The 20,277-nt window shown below is 51.2% G+C and overlaps 1 protein-coding gene across 1 annotated transcript in view; it reads right to left on the reverse strand.

The window, feature by feature from the left end:
- ULK2 (unc-51 like autophagy activating kinase 2) overlaps positions 1–20,277 on the reverse strand; it is a 480,539-nt gene that overhangs the window by 383,362 nt on the left and 76,900 nt on the right. Inside the window, exon 3 of the mRNA XM_086948387.1 lies at positions 242–415. Coding sequence (XP_086804513.1) covers positions 242–415 — 174 coding nt within the window. The remainder of the gene's footprint in view (positions 1–241; positions 416–20,277) is intronic.

A 20,277-nucleotide genomic window follows, 5' to 3' on the forward strand; every position in this document is an offset into this window, starting at 1 on the left:
TGGGTGGGGTAATGGGAAAGGATTTTTGTTACATTTTTGTGAACAGCATCTCCTTCTTTAACACATGAAACTACAAATCCTCCATAGCCGTCTGTGCACCGCAGGGCCACCCCTGAAACCGAATAGCAAGACACTTAATCCGAACTAAAACACAACAGAGGCTGTGGGGATGAATATTCTCTCTGTAAATAACCACACAGGGCTTATGATTAGGTTTGTAAGACAGAAAAGGACTACTTACCAATTTTGATCCGAATGCCATTGAGGGCCGCTTTTCTGCGTGTCACATATGACAACAAGATGTTCTGTGGCTTGAGATCTCGGTGGATGATACCCTTATTGTGCAGGACCCGCATGGCGGACGCCATCTGCTGAAGAAACACCCGGATGGTGTCTTCACTCAAAGTGCCCTTAGCTGTCAAAAACAAATTCAACATTGTGGGGGAAAAAAATCACTCTAATGTGCAGCAGTGAAGAAACATTCTCTATGATCATCTATATAACAGAGAAGGAAAATATTGTACTTGGACACCGTGGGTGTTAATAAGAAATAAACGTTTTTTCAATCATCTTCATTAAAGACATTGATACCTCCTCGTGGCTGTGTTAAATAGGATTCAAGTAAACTACAAACTATTTGCCAGGCTGCTTCACTCTACCAAAACAAGCATTTTTTATTTATGTGTTGGTTTAGAAAATAGCAAAATTAATAGCTTTGTAATTTACAATGCCAATAGTTATAACTTTCGCAAATGTGACACCTATAGCATTTGTAATGCAATGTGTTGTATTTACGTGACTTACATGTATTGCTAATACAAATAACAATGGCGTTAAATTTTTTTAATAATTAATACTTAAATAAAAGTTATTGTAATTTATAATGGCAATAGCTTAAACTTTTGTAAATAACTTTTGTGAAGATTATGTTCAGTGTATTTTATTGTGACGAAAATCCAAGAACAGAAGTGAAAAATTAACATTTTTGTGACATTTGTAATAAAGCTTGAAACATTGAGAGAACATATTTGAACCAGTGATGCTGTGGTGGTGCTAAGTGATGCTGTGGTTGCGCTGAGTGATGCTGTGGTTGCGCTGAGTGATGCTGTGGTTACGCTGAGCGATACTGTGGTTCCGCTGAGTGATGCTGTTGTTGCGCTGAGTGACGACGCTGTGATGGCGCTGAGTGACGCTGTGGTGGTACTGAAGAATGCATTCTTGGCCCTTAGTGATGATGTGGTGTTGCTGAGTGATACTGTGGTGGTGTTGAGTGATGCTGTGGTGGTGTTGAGTGATGCTGTGGGGGTGCCGAGTGATGCTGTGGGGGTGCCGAGTGATGCTGTGGGGGTGCCGAGTGATGCTGTGGGGATGCTGTGGGGGTGCCGAGTGATGCTGTGGGGGTGCCGAGTGATGCTGTGGGGGTGCCGAGTGATGCTGTGGGGGTGCAGAGTGATGCTGTGGGGGTGCAGAGTGATGCTGTGGGGGTGCAGAGTGATGCTGTGGGGGTGCAGAGTGATGCTGTGGGGGTGCCGAGTGATGCTGTGGGGTGCCGAGTGATGCTGTGGGGTGCCGAGTGATGCTGTGGGGTGCCGAGTGATGCTGTGGGGTGCCGAGTGATGCTGTGGGGTGCCGAGTGAGGCTGTGGGGGTGCCGAGTGATGCTGTGGGGGTGCCGAGTGATGCTGTGGGGGTGCCGAGTGATGCTGTGGGGTTGCCAAGTGATGCTGTGGGGTGCCGAGTGATGCTGCGATGGTGCTGAGTGATGCTGAGCGATGCTGCGATGGTGCTGAGCGATGCTGCGATGGTGCTGAGTGATGCTCTGGCGGTGCTCAGTGATGCTCTGGCGGTGCTGAGTGATGCTGTGCTGGTGCTGTGGTGGTGCTGTGCTGGTGCTGTGGTGGTGCTGAGTGATGCTGTGGTGGTGCTGCGTGATGCTGTGGTGGTGCTGAGTGATCCTGTGGTGCTGCTGAGTGATCCTGTGGTGGTGCTGAGTGATCCTGTGGTGGTGCTGAGTGATCCTGTGGTGGTGCTGAGTGATCCTGTGGTGGTGCTGAGTGATCCTGTGGTGGTGCTGAGTTATCCTGTGGTGGTGTTGAGTGAAACATTCTTGTCCCTGAGCGATGATATGGTGTTGCTGAGTGATGCTGAGTGATGCTGTGGTGGCCCTGAGCGATATTGTTGTGTGCTGAGTTATGCTGTGGTGGTGCTAAGTGATGCTGTGGTGGTGCTAAGTGATGCTGTGGTGGTGCCGAGTGATGCTGTGATGGCGCTGAGTGGCGCTGTGGTGGCGCTGAGTGACGCTGAGTGACGCTGTGGTGGTGCTGAGTAATGCATTTTTAGCCCTGAGTTATGATGTGGTGTTGCTACAGAAGCCCGCGTGACCTCCTTGGGCACAGACCATCCATGCTTCAATGTGCTCGACAGCCACATTCAGGAATGCAGACGATACATAAAATACACTGAGTGCAGTAGATTACGTTAGGCAATGAATTTAGAAAAAATGATGTGAAGGTTCACCCAGATTTATTTTTAGGAATGTGACTGCTTCCCGTTAGGGGAGGGACACTCCAGTTCGCCTCCCTCTGTCCTTTTCAGACACAAATCCTGCACGTGCTAATAGTTCCGCTCCCAGTAAACCCCCAGGGTCTAAACCAGTTTCCAGGTGACTTGAATGTCAAATATCTTTTTCAAGGGAGGAAGTGTGGTCTTTGTTGGTGACGTTATTTGCTAGCAAGCAGCGAGTTTCAATCCCGGCTGGCCGATTTGTTATCACAGTGTGATCCGGAATAAATCATTTAATGACAAATTTGGCAATCCTTAGAAACAGACTGTCCGCCGGTATTAAGAACTACATAAAAGTGAAGTAGCTGTGGTCAAAGAGCTGCAAAGGCTGGCTACATAGTTCTGTGCAACTTCAGCCTACAAAGAAGCCACCCCCCGTGCACCAAATATTCTAGGTTTGGGATGGATGTAATAGTGCGATTTTTCCTTCTCTTCCTTTGTATCCAGGAGAGGTCTGTCTTATGCAGGATAGCTGTGCGGCCGAGGACCCGACGTTGCCGCCCCTGCTAAGTACTGCTGTGCCTATCGGCGTTGTAATAATATTGCACTGTTGGTTTTTGAAGACTGTCAGAGTTTTAAAACAAAAGTCGACGGTAGCTATTTTATTGATCTTTTAAGGATGAAACTCCGAGTGAGGTTTGCAGGGGTTGCCCATACTTATTGCTTCCACGTTTGCGATGGTAACAGAAACCCACTGAGCTAACTTGACACCTGGGACTTCTCCCCCCTCGCCTTATTTTTACACATTTTCCTTTACAAATGTTTAATGAATAAAGATGTCAATATTCTAGGGAAAAAATCCTTCACCACACTTAGGGGTTAGAGTTCGAATGTATAACGGTTTCACGATAGTCTCAAAATGCTCCTGATTTTAAAAACTATCACATTCCTGTGTAATTCGTATTCTTTATACGGGCCATTTGTTTGTTTACAGTACGTGGACTTTGCAAACCCAGTCCCAGGGTCAACGGTGCCCTTCACTTACAACATAGACAATTTAGGGAGGCTTTGAAAAAAAAAGTCAGGAAAGGGAAAATCAGAATTAGAAGCTGAGATAAATTCTAAAAAATGTGCCTTTAAGTTGAACTACAATGGCAGTAAGTGCGCGTGAATAGGGGGAGGTGGGGCACAGGTCGCGGGGAGTAGCCAATTGGCTGTCTCAAGCAACTAAACAAGATGGAGGGAGGCCCATGTGCCAGCCTACTCTATCTGGAGTACATGCGGCATGTTTTAAGCAGGCAGTGGCGCATGTGGTCTGCAGAATCACAGGGCAGGTAACCGAGTGTCCCGGATGCTATGCATGTTTTTATAGCTCGCTGTCTCTTAGCTCGTATCGTTCGAGCTGCACAGCACTAGCTAGATGCAACAGAGGTCACAACACCCGCTATGAAGAGGGGATACAAATAAAAACAAGTCATTTGCGCAGAAGAATTATCGCCAGCATCACTATGGAATGTAAAAGGGTTTTCATCAAAACACTGGGATGAAGAGAAATGGGTATGTGGTGGAGAAAAAATGGTTTATCAGCTAAATTATAGTATTCAAAAGGATGACAATGACTTTGGATGCATTTTGGTTTATGTAAGAGATTTTGAGCAGTTTCTTGAAAACCGTGTTTTTATACCAGAAGCATGTTAGATGCTCGGTCAGGCTCGACCTAATTAATAAGAAGAGTGGGCGAGAAGGGAGGAGGAATGCCGAGGAGGCAAGGACCCAGAAGGGGGAGGAGGGAAATGCGAGCAGACTTCAAAGGGATGGGCTGAAAGGGAGGGGAGAATGCACGGAGCGCATTCCAATGAAGTCTGGTGCGAGGCGTGGGGGGCGGGGGATGGGGAGCAGGCATATGGGGTGTGAGTGAGGCCAAGCACGCGCCTGGGGAAGCTTCACGCTCCAGTACACAACATGCATTGTGAGAAATCCGCTTGGTCAAGAGAGTTTATTCTAACACAATAGTTTCGAGTAATAAATTACTCGACCTAAAGAAGTTACATATCTGTAACTAAAGTTTCCTAGTCGAGTTACTTGTCACAGTTTCACAAGCTTTGAACCATTCCCAGTAAAAATAAAGTTATAAACCCAGGAAAAACCGAATATACATCACTATTAAAATGCACACATTTAATACAACATAAATCATTTCTTTGGTTTGTATTTCTGCTAACGAAATAGAGAGGTTTATAACTTAATTAGCCTTTATGGTCCTAAAAGAGACCATGTAAGAAAATAGATTATTTGTAGGTGTGTGATTACTCACCTCAGGAATAATCACAGCTCTGATCAGGGTGACCCTTAAAGTCACTAAATTAACCTGAGCTCAACACCCGGGTAGTTATAGCAAATAGCAGACCCGCTTAACTTAGGGCAAGGTGTAAACTATTTATGCAGTACCAAAACAGTAATAAAGTCACAATACAAAACAATAAAAGTAAAATTCACTAAACCAAATAATGCAAAAATGACAAACTCCAATAAGGGGAGCCGGAGCTATGAATTTCACGTTTTAAGTAGGAATAGTGTCAAGTAGCATAAAGTGCTGATGATAGTTAATAATCACCATAGTCCAAGATGTAGACGCAATTTGACACTGACCGCGAATTAACGCAGGTCGGGTGGACCAACTAGGTTTCTTCTGGTCAAATATTTACCATCTAACTGTAGTTCATTAAGTCCTAATCCACCACAGGAGTCAACTTCTAAAGACATCCATGACCTCGGTGAGGCACTCAGACTCACAAGGAGTCCGGCAGAGGCCAACAGGAGGGTCCATTCCAGGTCTAGTTGCCACATATCAGCAGGGCAGGTGCAGGAAAGGCATCTTGCAGCTTGTTGTACCCCTGTAGCTTGCACAGAAGGTTTGCCTTATTACCCTTGGAGCCAACTTTTTTGTCCCAAGTACAAACAAGACCATGTCCAGTACTTCAGGGCTCTTCTCAGGCCCCAGAGAGCAGGTTCAGTCCTCTGCTGATCTTTCTATGGTCCAGGAATATTACAAAGTGAGTGCCAGTAGAGGCCACATTTATGCCCAACATGAGCTTGTGAATGGGAATAACTTCTGTGCACAGCCTAACCAAATTATCCTGGGGCTAACCCTATTCACTTTGATCATTTTTAAGACAGCAAAAGTTTTGGCCCACAGTAAACACGGGCGCTGAGGGTGTGTGGGGGCAGGAGGGATGTACTATGGTAATGATAATGTCCTTTCCACATCTAATTCCAAAATTCAGTATAAGCCAGCCAGTGTCCCTCAATAAACCAGAGACAGACATCTGGTAGAACAAAAGGAGGGGTTTCAAGTGACCAGACATTGGATACATTAGAATTGTTTTGGGATCAATTTTCCCTTCCTTTCAAGTGCACCCCAAAGTGCTATATGTAAACCCTGCAGACCTGTAAAGCAGAATTTGACAATCTAATGTCAAAAAGGATGCTCACAGCCCAACCCTGAATATTCTGGGAGGTACTGAGAAGTTATCACTGCCCATTCAGGTGAGATTATTGTTTGCTCCTGGGGGGCATTTTACATCTTTTTCACACCTATCAAATGCTAATTCCTGGCAGAGATAAGTCCTCACTTGAACCCCTTATTTTTTTACAATGCGTCCAAACCTCTGCCCCCTCTTTCCTGAGGCGCGTGCTGAGTTTCTGAAACATTTTTGAGTGGTAATCACTCCTAATTAAGAAGTAATTTCAGACAATTAGTCTGGCAATCATCGGTGCCTCTATGGCTAAAAATAATTTTTCTAGAGGTCGTCTAGATCTGAAATGGCCTTTACCGAACTCTGAGATTTTCCCTGATATTCCGCTAGAATATGTGGAGCATCCTCATCAGTATTATTCTGAGTCATGGAGACAGAGGTGGCAGTCAAGCTTGATGGTGAATTCTGGAGGTAGCACAAACAATGCTAGTTCACAATGACATCCTGTGCCTAGCTGCAGAATGCCAGGAAGGCGGCTTAATCACTACGAGGTAAAACATCAGATCTGGGTACAACACACATAATCCATCCATTAACTGTGAAGGAAGGCTAAGAAGCTAAACTGTACCTGGCCATGGAAGGAAGAGGATATATGACACTGCGTTAAACCGACTAACGATTGGAGGATGGTGAGAATAAGAAACCGTGTTCTTTATGATATTCCAAATCTTTGGTAACTAGGAGGAAGTGGATCTTTAGCAGTGCAGGATCTGGCAGGGTTTCATAGACTGAGAATTCATCTCAGTTGTTTGCCCTCTTTCTTTCAGAAACAGGAGGGAAAAAATTAATCACCAGTAGCGGCAGGATCCAGGCTGGAAACAAGGGAATTGAAGGCGTACTTCTCCTGGTGGAACCCAGACCGACGAAATAAAACCACACATACACTCTGAAGACGACGCTGGACACCGACTGGCAGAGGGGAGGGGTGGAGAGTGAGGACACATCTAAATATCAATAATGAAAATGCAACAATCGTATTGGGCCCGGCAGACAAGTAAGAACAGGAACAGAGGACTATTTAAGGTAATCAGGGCCTATCCGACATGGTAAAAGACTGCTGAGGAGGGGTCTATGACTTTGAACATGCTGTCTATATGGCTAACCCTCGGATGCAGAAGTACGGGAGGGCGGTACAGACGTGGCTGAGCCAGCCAACTCCAAGTTGTAGTTACATTGTTTTATTGGGGCGACAGCCGCTCTGCAAATTGGGGAGGTGGGTAGTTCTAAACCTACAGTGCAGGGTAGGAGGAAGGGGGTAATTACAACAGAGATTTGTTTTTTGAATATGAGACTATATTTGGTGTATGTTATTGTTGCGTTATGCATCGACCGATCGTTTCAGACCAAATACACCTGGTGGCAATTGGGGAAGGGAGGGATGGAGAGGGAGGTCGGAATGGACACTCACACGCATAATACTCAGACATGGCTAAAGCACCATAGACCACAACCACACTAAAAAATTTGACCTGGAACGTGAATGGCCTGAGGGATGAAATTAAAAGGACTCAAATTAAATGAACTATGATCATGCAGAATCTTCGTAGGCAGTCCCCCCACTTGGTCCTGCTCCAGGAGACGCACTTGAAAGGCAACCAGTGTCTAGCACTTAATAGACACGGCTACACGTTGGCAGCCCACGCGGGCTTTACGATAGGATCCTGAGGAGTAGCGATACTGGTTAAAAGCTCTGTGCCATTGATAAGAGACCGTACCTGGCAGGACCCATTGGGCAGATTTGCCTCAATATATGTTCAGTATACATCCCACCAAAACTTCATGCAGGCACCCTCCCCGAACTAAGTAAAACACTATTGGGCAGGACATTCGCTAAGGCAATGGGTCTATCAGACCTATGGCGAGTGCATAACCCAACCAGCAGACACTAATCACACATTTCTGCGGCACACGGATCTGGGTCGCGTATAGACTATCTTTTCACACAATGCATGCTTGTGGGACACTTTCGAGGGGCACAACATAAAGCCAGAGGCATCTCGGACCACTCACCAGTGGAGGTCCTTCTCTTCTTTAAGGCCCAGTTGGGACTTATACCACACCCCCACATATAGCACCCGGCCCTTTCAGAGTAGAGAGTTCGAAGATAACTTTAGCGAGAAAACGCAGCAATACTTCAACGAAAACTCTGGGTCGGTGGACTCGCATTCCACCCAGTGGCAAGCATACAAGGTGGTGGTGAGGGGGTACTTGCAGGCGACTATAGGGGGAATTAAGAAAGAGTGGGCGCTCCAAATGTATTACGTTAGAGCATGAGATAAGTCTACTAGAACAACGCACCAAGGGTGGTGAAGCAGAGATGTTCAGGAGCTGCAGCATTCAATATGCCGTAAACAAAATGAACTTCAGGACTTCGAGGAGGAGACGGCTTGCCACCACGCAGTAGCTACACCGAGACAACTGTATGACCTAGGGGGACAAGGCCAACAAACTCATTGCATGGCTAGAGCGGAGAGATAGAGAATTGAACTGGGTCGCTGAAATCTGTACAACAGATGGTACAAAGCGAGGAGCGGGGGCAGGCATAGAAAAGGCTTTGCTTCTTAATATGAGTCGCTTTACCAATCAGCAACCGCTAGATTGGGGGACGAACGTGTAGAACTCCTAAGAGACATTTCCCTCCCAACCCTTAAGGGCTACGACAGGGATGTGTTTGACGACAACTTAACAAAAGAGGAGGTGGAAGGGGCCATAAGAAACCTACAATCTGGGAAGTCAGCTGGTCCAAACGGACTACCCACGGAACTCTTTAAATGTGTGGCGACAAAAGTAGCACAGCCGATGCTGGATATGTTTACGGCTGCGCTGAAAGAGGGATGCCTGCCCGAAGATCTAAGGTTGGCCACGATTGTAGCTATCCCTAAAACGGCAAACCAGCAGACTTATGCCGTTCATACGGACCCATATCCCTTCTCAACTACGAAACCAAACTACTTGCAAAAAGGGGGCGTGGCTGCGAACAAGATGGAGGAAGACAGATCCGGGTAGAGCTCCATCGGAGGCTCCCCCTAAACAGGCCTTACACTCAGCTTGTGGACGCCAGAGGCGGCTCTCACCGGGCATCGCCTTATTGGGAACATGACCCGAGTCCCAGATGCTGTTTTTGCCCTTTCTGCCCCCGCTCCGAGGACTTTGCCTGAGCGGGCCGCCCAATGCATGATCCCCATGGCAGGAATCAACTAGGCAAGCCGGGGATTGGCTCCGCCTACAAGGCCGCACAACAATGGCGCAGCATCGACGGCCTCAGGGTGTAGCCCCAAACTCTGCTGCTGATCACTTAAACATTGCTGTTGGGCACTGGGCCACATCTGGTGCCCCCACCGGATCGCCCATCTACTTTAGTCAATGAAGGTCATGAGGTCGGCTGTTGTCTGCGGGGCAGAGTGAAAGATCTGTGGAAGGCGGCGCCGCACGAGCTGCCCACACTGCTGTTGCCCTCACGACGTACCTGTGCTCGGGGAGCCTCCGACACAGCGGAGGACACTGGAGGCCGCCCGCATTGCAGACATCGGCGGGCGGCCCGACGTGGCTGTAGCCCCTGCTGGGCCGGATCTGCCTTTCCCCCACGAGGCACTCCCGTCATCAGATGCGATTTGCTGCGGCGCGGGAGGCGAGTTGACGGCCGCGATCGCCGCCCGCATTGCCTACACTGCCCTGCATCCGTTTGGCAGCGGAGAGACACCGCAATGAGAGGGGAGTGTGGAGGTCTGCCCCGCTGCTGCCCTGAGTGCCTCCTGGGTCGTGTGCTGGGGCGCCTGTATGCGGCTGCCGTGTGAGTCTCCCGGTTGAGCTGCTGACTGACTCTGGTGGAAAGTATTGGGCTAAGGAGCTGCTCGGTCTGCTGGTGCTGCAGTCGTCTCTGGTGAGGTGAATCCCTGTTGCGGAGCGACTTGCCACGATCAGTAGCTTTGCTCTTGAACCATCAAGGCTCTCTCAAATGGTGCTGCTGCAGGTTCTGATACCTGTGGTGAAGGCCTTTTAATTCATCATTGTGGCTGTGAGGTGAGGGCCGGGCTGCTTGTGCCCATGTGGGAGTTGTGTGGTGGTAACCGGTAGGGGCCTGTGCCTGTCCCGCCTGTCGCCCGGGAGAGACGGTGTTTGTGAACCTTTCTACGCTGCCGCCGCATAGAGGTATGCGCCATTCTAGGATCAATGCTGGCGCAGGGTCACACATAGCTGATTTGGCCATTGTAGAACTGCTGCATGGGGACATTCCTGTACCAGCGTGCTGCGCCAACACGACACTGAACATTGCCTGGGTGACCCTTAGACGTGAGCTTTGCTGACACCCATGTATAGCTGCGCCACTGGCTTGGGAGGCACCTACCCTTCTCTGAGACAAACCTCAAGGTCGCCGCCATGAACTACCCACATGGCCGTGACCTGTGAATTGTAATGGTATCAATGTGGTGACACCTGTACTCAGAGGGAGTCCCCTACTACTAAAGTCTCGGGCCACGAGACAGTTGCTGCTGCTGTTGGGGTCCTACTGAAATCGCTGCGGGTCCCGCTGTGGTCTACACACCATGGGGCATAGTCTCCGGACCCTACCCTACACAGAGCGGCACAGGGGTGCGATGTCGGCGACTCATGTCGGGTGGTACCTGGGCGCGGACCAGAACGGGAGCGCCACAAACCCCGCAGCTGCCACCTAAGCCCAGAACAAACAAAATGGCAAAGCATGGACATGCGGATCAAACTGAAAATAAATTGGATGCAGTGCTTGCTTCAATGGAGCAAATGGAAGAAACCCTCAATCAAACCAGCACCTCCCTGGAATCCAAGATCGGTGAGGTGGCCATCGACCTCACTCACCTTCGCGCGGATCATCGGAAGCTAACGGACCGCACTACCAATCTGGAGACCACCCTTGATGACATCAAGCCACAGGTGACCCAGACAGACAAACATGTAAAGGATTTGCTCAACTGTGTGGAGTTTCTGGAGGACAAGGCAGAGGACGCTGAAGAACGGGCGCAAAGAAATAACGTACGCATAGTAGGTGTGCCGGAACGCTGGGAGGGGAGAGAGATGGCCCTGCACATGGAAAACTGGCTTAGAGACCTATTACCGGATGGAACTCTCTCGCCTAAATTTGTCATAGAACGAGCGCACAGAGTCCCTGCAAGACCAACTCCCACGGGTTTGAACCTTCGGCCCATGCTCCTTCGACTTCTCAATTACCGAGATCGGGATACCATCCTACAAGAAACCAGTAAGTTGCAAGATATCCAAATAGACAATCATAAAATAATGTTCTTCCCAGACTATACTATCCAGGTGCAGAGGCAAAGGTTTTCATTCATGGCAGTGAAGAAACTTCTCCGGCAGCACAACCTCAAATATTCACTGCTCTTCCAGGCGCGCCTGCGGGTGGTAGCAAGTGATGAGACTCACTTCTTCACTACATCAGAAGAGGCAAGGGACTGGCTAGACACCTTTACTGCTGCGGAACCTCCGGATGCCTCTGCGACGACGACCATACCGAAACTGAGGGGCCCCTTTCACTGCCACCGGGGGGAGCAAAGATAGTCAGGGGCCCGGATGCCACCCTTGCCTGCGATGGGACCACACACGGATTTGATTCTTAGCGGTCAACGGGATGCCCTGCAGGCGGTGGCAGAGAGCAGTGGCTCTCTGGTGGCTGAGGACGCATCCAACTCAAGTCAGCGTGACCTATCCAGCGGCGATGAGCGAATATATGGCCTGCAAAACTAACAGGACTCAAACGAGCGGTCGGACGTCACTCCGCAGACAGCTGACTTAATAATATGAACACTGCGAGATCCTATCCTTAACTGGATTGTGACATTAGGTATTGTGGTTTCTGTATGGGAGTATGCAGTTGATAAAGTTGTAGTCATATGTAATAGCCACTGCTGAGAGTTCAAGTACCATATGGAACGGTGAGTGGCATCATGATATCTGAAGGGAGGGCGGGACCTGTTTACATGACTCGCCGCTACTGTGCAGGCATCAGTACAAATTGATTGCCTGGCGAGTGTCCCTGAACTGGGGTACACAGTTTGCTTTCATTATACTGTATTATGCCTATAGACGGGGAGCCTCTGCAACATTGGACACATATATTGTAAGTTATCTATACGGAGCACACACCCCTGGATTGTTTTTGACTGTTGCCTCTCTTGAGAGTTTGGATGATTGCTAGTTGCATTATCGCGCTTTTGGAATTTTTCTTATTTATGTCCTTGTTCAGGTTTTGTAATGAGATGTCTTATTATATGCCGTTCTCACACAGCACACAATACCACAAGACATTATGCAGGGGAAGCCATATATGATTGGGCCACCTATGCTACCCATGTTCGCTGGGCTGTTGCAGACGCAAGGCTGCTTAGTACGATGTCTAAACTATGTCTGCACTTAAAATAGGTACATGGAATGTGCGGGGCATGCACACACCGTCACGCAGATATCAGATATACTCATACCTCAAACACATATATTGCCATGAAGGCAATAACTAACTGGACTAGGCAATGGCATCTCAGCGATATCTGGAGACACCGTCACCCCCACGACAGGGTGTACTCCTACTACTCCAGTACTCACGATCTGCATGTACGACTAGACCGTTACATGCTCTCGGAAGAACTACTCCCACACATATCCGCAGTCTATTATTTAGGCAGGACATATTCCAAACACAATCCGCATATTTTGGAGGTTTCATGGGAACACCCCAGCCGCTGATCCAAACCTGGCGGCTGCAACCAGATAGGTTATTGGATGCGCCCTTCAGAGGTCTGCTAGCCACAAAAATTACATATTATTTTGAAGAAAATACTGGCACAGCCACGATGCCTCAAGTAGAATGGGACACGTTTAAAGTGGTGGTCAGGGGGGCGTGGCCAAGATGGCGGCGGAGTAGGACGTCTTGCTCGGTCCCTCAGTCGCAGCTTTGATAATCGCATTGTTTTCTGCCCTGCGGAGTTCCTGTCCTGGGGCCCACGGCTGCTGACTGGCCGTCGGACACGGCCTGGGGGACTCTGGCAAAGATTAAGGTTACTCCAGAGCTGCGTGGCGGCATTACTGATCGCGGCCGAGCCGTGGCCCGAGACCGGGCAGTCGCGCTCTGAGCTGCCGGAGCCCACAACCGGCGCGCCACTGCGAGAGGCGCTGCGGGCCAGAGCCGCCAAGGCCCTGTGGGGGGGTCCCTCGTCGGAGCAGAGCAGCGCAGAGGTACACCAGGCGGCAGGAGACCCATCGGACCCCGCCCCAGCGACCGTTCCGACCGCAGGTGAAGGGATCCAGCGGCGTGGCCGGGCACCGCACTGGGGACCACGAGCGAAGCCCGGGGGCTAATCGGCGAACCACCGAGTGAAGCACGGCAGCGATCCCCTCCAGGCCCACATTGCCTGCACGCCCTCCTGCACCGCCACAGATAGGCGCTGAGCCCTGACGAGGGGCATTATCCACGCCGAGGGACTCGCCCCGGGGGTCTGCGACAGGAGATTGACTGGCACTGCAGGGGTGACAAGGGGGCCCCGGTGGACCGCGTCCCTGTGAGTCGCTTGCGCATCTACACTGGGCACTGTGTGCCGTGCACTTAGCGGTCTCCTGGGCGGTGAGCCCCCTGACGAGCCGGAGGCTTCTGGACTTGCCTTCGAGCCCCACCTGTTGGGGCTTACTCCGGTTGGCGCTGGCCTGGTGGCGGGAACCTACCTGAAGAGGGCCCGTGGCAGCAGGACGGATCAGTCAACGGAAGGCCCCCTGACGGCTTGCTTCGGGACTGTGGGTGCGTGAGCGACGAGGGACCACCTACGAAGCATCCCACGGGCGCCGCGCGCCGCCGACGACCTGGTGCACCGGTGGGAGGGGGCAACAGCGAGCCGACCGTGGTCTTGGTGCGCCGGAAGAGTTGGGGCAACATGGCGGCGAACAGGACAAAGAAGGAAAAGGCCCTGAAGGAAGGGGCCCTGAAGAGCTCGCCGCTGCGAACCACCCCAGTAGGTGATAAGCCCCCTGCTACGGACGACAATGAGACCCCGGCCACCAAGGCCACCAAGGCTTTCATGCGAGAGCTCTTCGCGGCCATAAAAGAGGACATTCAGGAGCTGCGGACACAGCTAGCTTCAGATTTGAGGGAGGTGAGGAGAGATGTCGACGCCATTGGTGCCAGAGTTGCGACCCTGGAGGACCACGACCTGGAGACGGCCGGAGACATACATCGGCTTCAGCAGAATCTTGACCTGCAGGCGCACACGGAGGACTTGGAGAACAGATCTCGGCGCAAAACCATCCGTATCCGAGCAGTCCTGTGGAAAAGTGAGGTGTCAGACTTGAGGGAATAAGTTGACGGCCTCTTTCGCCACATTTTGCAAGATGAGGACCTCCGTGAGATCTTCTTGGACAGAGTTCCTAGTGTGCGTCCACGATTTCCAGCTCAAAAAAAGGATCCTGAAGAAAGCACATGACCACACTCCCCTCATGTTTCGTGATCACCGCCCGGTGCTGTACCAGGGTTTGGCGGCCTCCACTCTGGCTAAGCGAAGAGACTTTCGGCCGGTCACCACCTTTCTGCGGGAACAGGGAGTCCCCTATTCCTGGGGGCATCCCTTCAGGCTGGTCTTCCGATGGAAGGGCAAGTTGATCCAGGTACGGTCCTTGGCAGTGGCTCTTGAATTATTGGGACTAGATGCTGATCCCCAGACAGAACCCTCATCCTCCCCATCGAGGCGACGCCGCCGCTCCACAGAGTGGCAAACTGTGGGTAAACCAGCGAAGCCCTCAGGTCCGGACCTGTCCATCAGCCTACAGGAGAGAGATGCTGCGGTCGCATATGTGGCAAAGGTGACGGAGACTCCTGAAGGGTCCTGAATTCTACTTCTGATTGCTTGGTCTCTGCAGGATGACTGCTGGCGGCGGAGGGGCCTGACCGATGGACTTTGATGGGTAATGTACTGCCACGTTCCCTGAGTATACTGTCCTGTATCAGGATCTGGGTTGCTGGTGGGGTTAAGTCCATGCCCTCAGCCCTTTGGACTTTTGTGACAAACTTTCGTTCCCTCCTTTTGTCCACTACATGGGAGGGCACTGTCAGACTGTTGGGGATTCTGTTTTTGGGGTGGTTCCTGGGGGGAGGAAAGGGGTGGGGAGTTGGGTCGGGGGGGAGGTTGGGAGGGGGGGTTACTCCGCATCAGCCGTTGAATGCCTCTATTTTGATGCTACATGAACTGCTGTCTGGTGGTGATGGGCCTAGCATTGGAAGAGCTCTATGTGTTTCACCTTTGCAATGGGGAGGGAGCTGAAAATTGTTAGTCTGAATGTTCGGGGACTTAACAGCCCAGTCAAGCGTGCGGCGATTTTATCGCTGTTGGAGGGTGCGGCGAGTGATATCTGTCTATTGCAAGAAACGCACCTCCTTGCTAAGGACACCAAGAGGATGAGGGACAGGCGATTTCCGATTCAGATGTGGTCCTCTTGTAATGCGAAGAAGCAGGGAGTGGCGATACTGAGGTGGTGGAAGTCAAGGGCCGATTTCTAGCGGTTAGGATTCAATGAGCAACACCCGCCTTACCGTGGGCTCCCTCTATGCTCCTAATGTACAGCAGGAGCCCTTCCTGACCTCGGTGCGGACGCTCTGGCTTCCCCGGACCCCCTTGGTGTTGGTGGGGGGCGATTTGAATATGGTGATGGATTCGTCCCTTGACAGGTCCGAGGCGCGCTCCCACCCAACTGGGGCCATTTCCAAGGGGGGTCTGCTGTGGCTCCAGGAAGGGGGACTCCATGATGTTTGGCGCACCCTACACCTGCTAGAGCGCGACTACACCTATTACTCTGCAGCTCACAAGACCTACGCGCGCTTAGACCACTTCCTCGCCTCTACCTCCCTGATGTCCCAGCTCTCTTCGGCGGAGATAGCTCCGCGTTCTTTATCTGATCACGCTCTTATCTCAGGGAAGGTGTCGGGGGTAGCGGCATGCGGGCATCTGGAGGTTGGCGCCTGCGTGACTCTCTCCTCAATTCCGCCTCAGTGGTGGAGTGCCTGCAGGACACGATCGTACACCACTTTGCCACTAACGACGTGGACGGCATGTCGCTCAGCTCGATATGGGAAGCGCTTAAATTGGTGGTGCGGGGTGACTGCATAGCGGTCTCGGCATCGCTAGCTAAACTACGCAAAGAAAAGCGAGAGGAGCTGGAGCGCGATGTGCAGGGGTTGGAAGCGATCCACAAGCGGACCGGAGCGCAGCAAGTCTGGAGAGAACTGGAGACGAAAAGGCGCATGCTGAAGCATTTAGACCTTGACCGCGCCGAATACGCGCTCTTACGTCTGCGCCACAAATTTTATCTTAGCGGCGATAAAGGGGGCAGAATGCTAGCACACCGCTTGAGAGCGCGTACGCAGCAGGCGGCCGTTCCGGCTATTAGGGATGCGCATGCAGTAGAACAATCGCGGTCGGCCGCATAGCGGACATCTTCCAGCAATTCTATCACACGCTGTACACACGTGACCCCCCTGACCCCAGTCGAGTGCAAGCATACCTAGCAACTTGCGGCGTCACGCCCCTATCCCAGAGCTTGGCAGCATCTCTCGACGCAGAGATACGCATTGAGGAGGTTATCTCTGCTATTTCCCGCCTAAAGGTGGCCAAGTCGCCGGGACCTGATGGTTTCTCGGCCATTTTTTATAAGAAGTTCTGTGGGGTGCTGGAACCCTTCTTAACGCGCCTCTTCAACTCCTTCAGGGAGACGGGGAATGTGACTCCCACTATGGCGGAGGCGATTGTCACGGTCATCCCCAAAGCCGGTAAGGATGTGAAGGAATGCGGTTCGCACCGCCCCATCTTGCTCCTTAACATTGACATGGAACTGTTCTCCGGTATCCTGGCGGCGCGCCTTAGCCCGTTCATGGATGGAATCATTGAACCTGATCAGGTGGGATTCGTCCCGACGAGACAGGGGGGTGAAAACACCAAAAGGCTCCTACAGCTGATGGACTCGGTGCACCGGTCCCGTACGCAGGCCTGCCTCCTCTCCATAGATGCAGAGAATACTTTGAGTTGCGCGAATCGGATGCAATCCCTTACTCACAAGTTGCTCACTGGGTCACGCTGCCCGCCAACATAGCAGACATGTCGCGCCCTATGACATCCTTGGAGCGCTGGGTGGCCTTTAAGAAGGATGACCGTAGGCTTATTTCCGAACTCTATGCCCTCATCATGAAACGTCCACGCACACAGCGCACCAAGGCGCAGGTTCGATGGGAGACGGAGTTGGGCCGCCCACTAACACACAAGGAATGGGACAGGGTGCACTATTGCGCTCACCACACTGCCACTAATATTGCTGGGGCTGAAGCGGCCTACAAAATGGTGTCCTACTGGTATCATACACCGGCTAGGATTCACTGGTGGGATACCAAATGCTCTCTCTGTTGGAGGGGCTGCGGTGCGACAGGTACCTTGACACACTTGCTTTGGCACTGCCCCAAATTAGAGCGCTACTGGCGGGGGGTCCTGGACGACATAGACAACGCATTTGGTATTGCATTTCCCAGGGCCCCGGAGCATGTACTACTAGGTCTCCCCCATCCTAAAGCGTTCCCCCTGCGCTCCCCGCGAGGGAGACAGATAGCCCTAGCTCTATTAGCCGCGCGCTTAGTTATCCTTGCGCAGTGGCGCTCCCCCGATGCCCCCGACCCGAGAGATTGGCTTTGGCGGCTTTGGCTGCTGTTTGGTATGGAGAGACTTTCCCTATGTGTGGATGGCAAGGGGGAGACATATGCGGAGCTATGGGCACCATTTATACACTTGCTGTCACGGGACCTGCGGGAGGTAACATGCCCCAAGTTTCTACAGATTCTGCAGCTCATACCTTTGGAACCGGCAAAAGCGAGCTCGTAAGGGGCTGGGAATGGCCTTCTGAGGATGGAGATATGATAGGGGGCAGTGGTGGAGACGGAGGCACGGGCAAGGCTGATGCGGAGTGGGAGGGAGGGTGGGGAAGGGGGGGTCCGTGGTGGGTGGGAGTTGGTGGGGATGGGTAGGGTTCTGTTTCTTTGTTGGTGTTTATTTTTCTTTCTTCATAAAAGGCAGCATCGATCTACGAATTGGTTGCACCATCTGGCAGACAGTTTCTCCTCGCCGGGTCGCCCTCCGGGTTGCAGACCTCCTGGCTGTGTTTCATTGTTGTCTAACTACGCTCTGCCGGCCGGTGGATGTAGGCAGCCCAGCTGTGTTCCTTGATATGTCTCTGCTGAATAAAAAACGTTTGATTCTAAAGTGGTGGTCAGGAGTGAGTGCCTCTCTGTACAGGCGGGCATGCGGAGGCAGTTGGAAACTGAACTCACACATCTTGGAAGTGACCTGCTCCAAAAGGAAGCAGAGGCGTTAGAAGGCGACGATGGGTCCTTGGCACGAATCAGAGGGGAACATTCCAGATTGTTAGACCGGCTCCGTAATTTGAACAATGCTTCACATTCGGCACGCACCCACCATATGGGAGACAAACCTGGCAAGCTGCTGTCGTGGCTGATTCGACAGGATGCAGTCACCACACCGTGACGGCCATACGAAACACACACGGTGACATAGTATGTACCCAGAGGGCTATACACAATGCCTTTGTAGAACACTACTCCACGATGTACAGGTCTTGTTTGTTGGCTATTGACGCAGACATATGCGAGTATTTTTCTACCGTGACACTGCCTCTATTGACAGAACATCAGCAAGAAGAACTGGGTACTCCTTTGCCACCGGAGGAGATACGTGATAGCATTTTTTCCCTATCAAATGGCAGATTTCCGGGTGCGGACGGACTACCGGCTGAGTTTTATAAAGCCTACTCAGATATATTAACACCGGAACTGTTGCGAGTATATGCGGCGGCCATTGAGGATTCGGCCCTCACACTCACGCAAAATGAGGCAACACTGGTCTCCCTTTTAAAGCCAGGCAGGGACCCTGAAACCCTTGGTTCTTATCGCCCACTGGCTCTGCTGAACACGGATTATAAAAGACTTGCCTCCGCCCTAGCTAAACGAATAGCCCAGTTTGTGCCGGATCTGGTCCACAGTGATAAAAACGGATTTGTCCCGACCAGGAGCACCTCACTCAATATCCGTAGATTATTTAGAGTTCAGAAATACGCAACACAGTCCTGGCCACGATCTGGATGCTTAGTGCTAGACCTAGAGAAGGCTTTCGATTAGTTGGAGTGGCCTTATCTTGCAGCAGTTCTGCGTAAATAGGAGCTAGGAGATGGGTACCTGCAGCTGGTGCAGTTACTTTATCAGCAACCCACAGTGCGGGCCCGCACTGGTAAGCTTATCTCTGAAACAATAAGGGTCAGACATGGAACAAGGCAGGGATGCCCTTTGTCCCAATTGCTTTTCTCCCTTACCATGGAACCCTTAGCAGCTCTACTCCGGGAGAGCGGCGCTGACTGGGGTATCCCCTTGGATTATGGTCTCCATACGGTGTCCTTGTACGCTGATGATCTGCTGCTATATATAAGGGACTTGAATGCTATACCGCCGGCCATATCCGTGATATTCTGCAACTTCGAGGAAGTGCCGCCTTAGGGTGAATTGGGGCAAATCGGGCTCCTATTCCTTCCACAAGGATGTGGTTGCGACAGATGTACACATCAATGGAGCTGAGCTTGCCTGGTACCCGACCACGTTCAGATACTTGGGCATATATATATTTACAGATCCCCAGAAGACATCCTGGAGGGTAACCTGGTGCGAACCATCTCCTCTGTAAAGGCACAGATACAATTCTGGAAGACCCTACCGCTCAATGTGATGAGCCGTATCACCTTAACCAAGATGATAGTATTGCCAAGACTGTTGTACTATTTTGCAAACCTTCCAGTATATGTTCCGGTGCGACTATTTCGGGAACTGGAGGGATTGGTAAGAGGTCTAATTTGGAATACGGGACGGCCCAGGATAGCACTGCAGAAACTGTATGCACCACCGGAAAGAGGGGGCTTAGCAGTTCCTCACTTAGAATTATATTACCTTGCTGAGCAGCTACAGTGGGTTGCGAAATGGTTGAGTGGCAGGATTCTGATGGATACTGCGACTGAATCATCATCCTGGACAAAGACTCAAATCTATGGTTTGTTTCACCCACTGGCAAACTTTCCCACCCAACATAGATACACATTGAATTGGCTCACAAGTGTTACCGTAGGAGCCTTCAACTCACAAAGGACACCATCCCTTATGCCCCGATACTGCTGCT

The sequence above is a fragment of the Lissotriton vulgaris genome, unplaced genomic scaffold (assembly GCF_964263255.1).
Source record: "Lissotriton vulgaris unplaced genomic scaffold, aLisVul1.2 SCAFFOLD_740, whole genome shotgun sequence".
Classification (NCBI taxonomy): Eukaryota; Metazoa; Chordata; class Amphibia; order Caudata; family Salamandridae; genus Lissotriton; species Lissotriton vulgaris.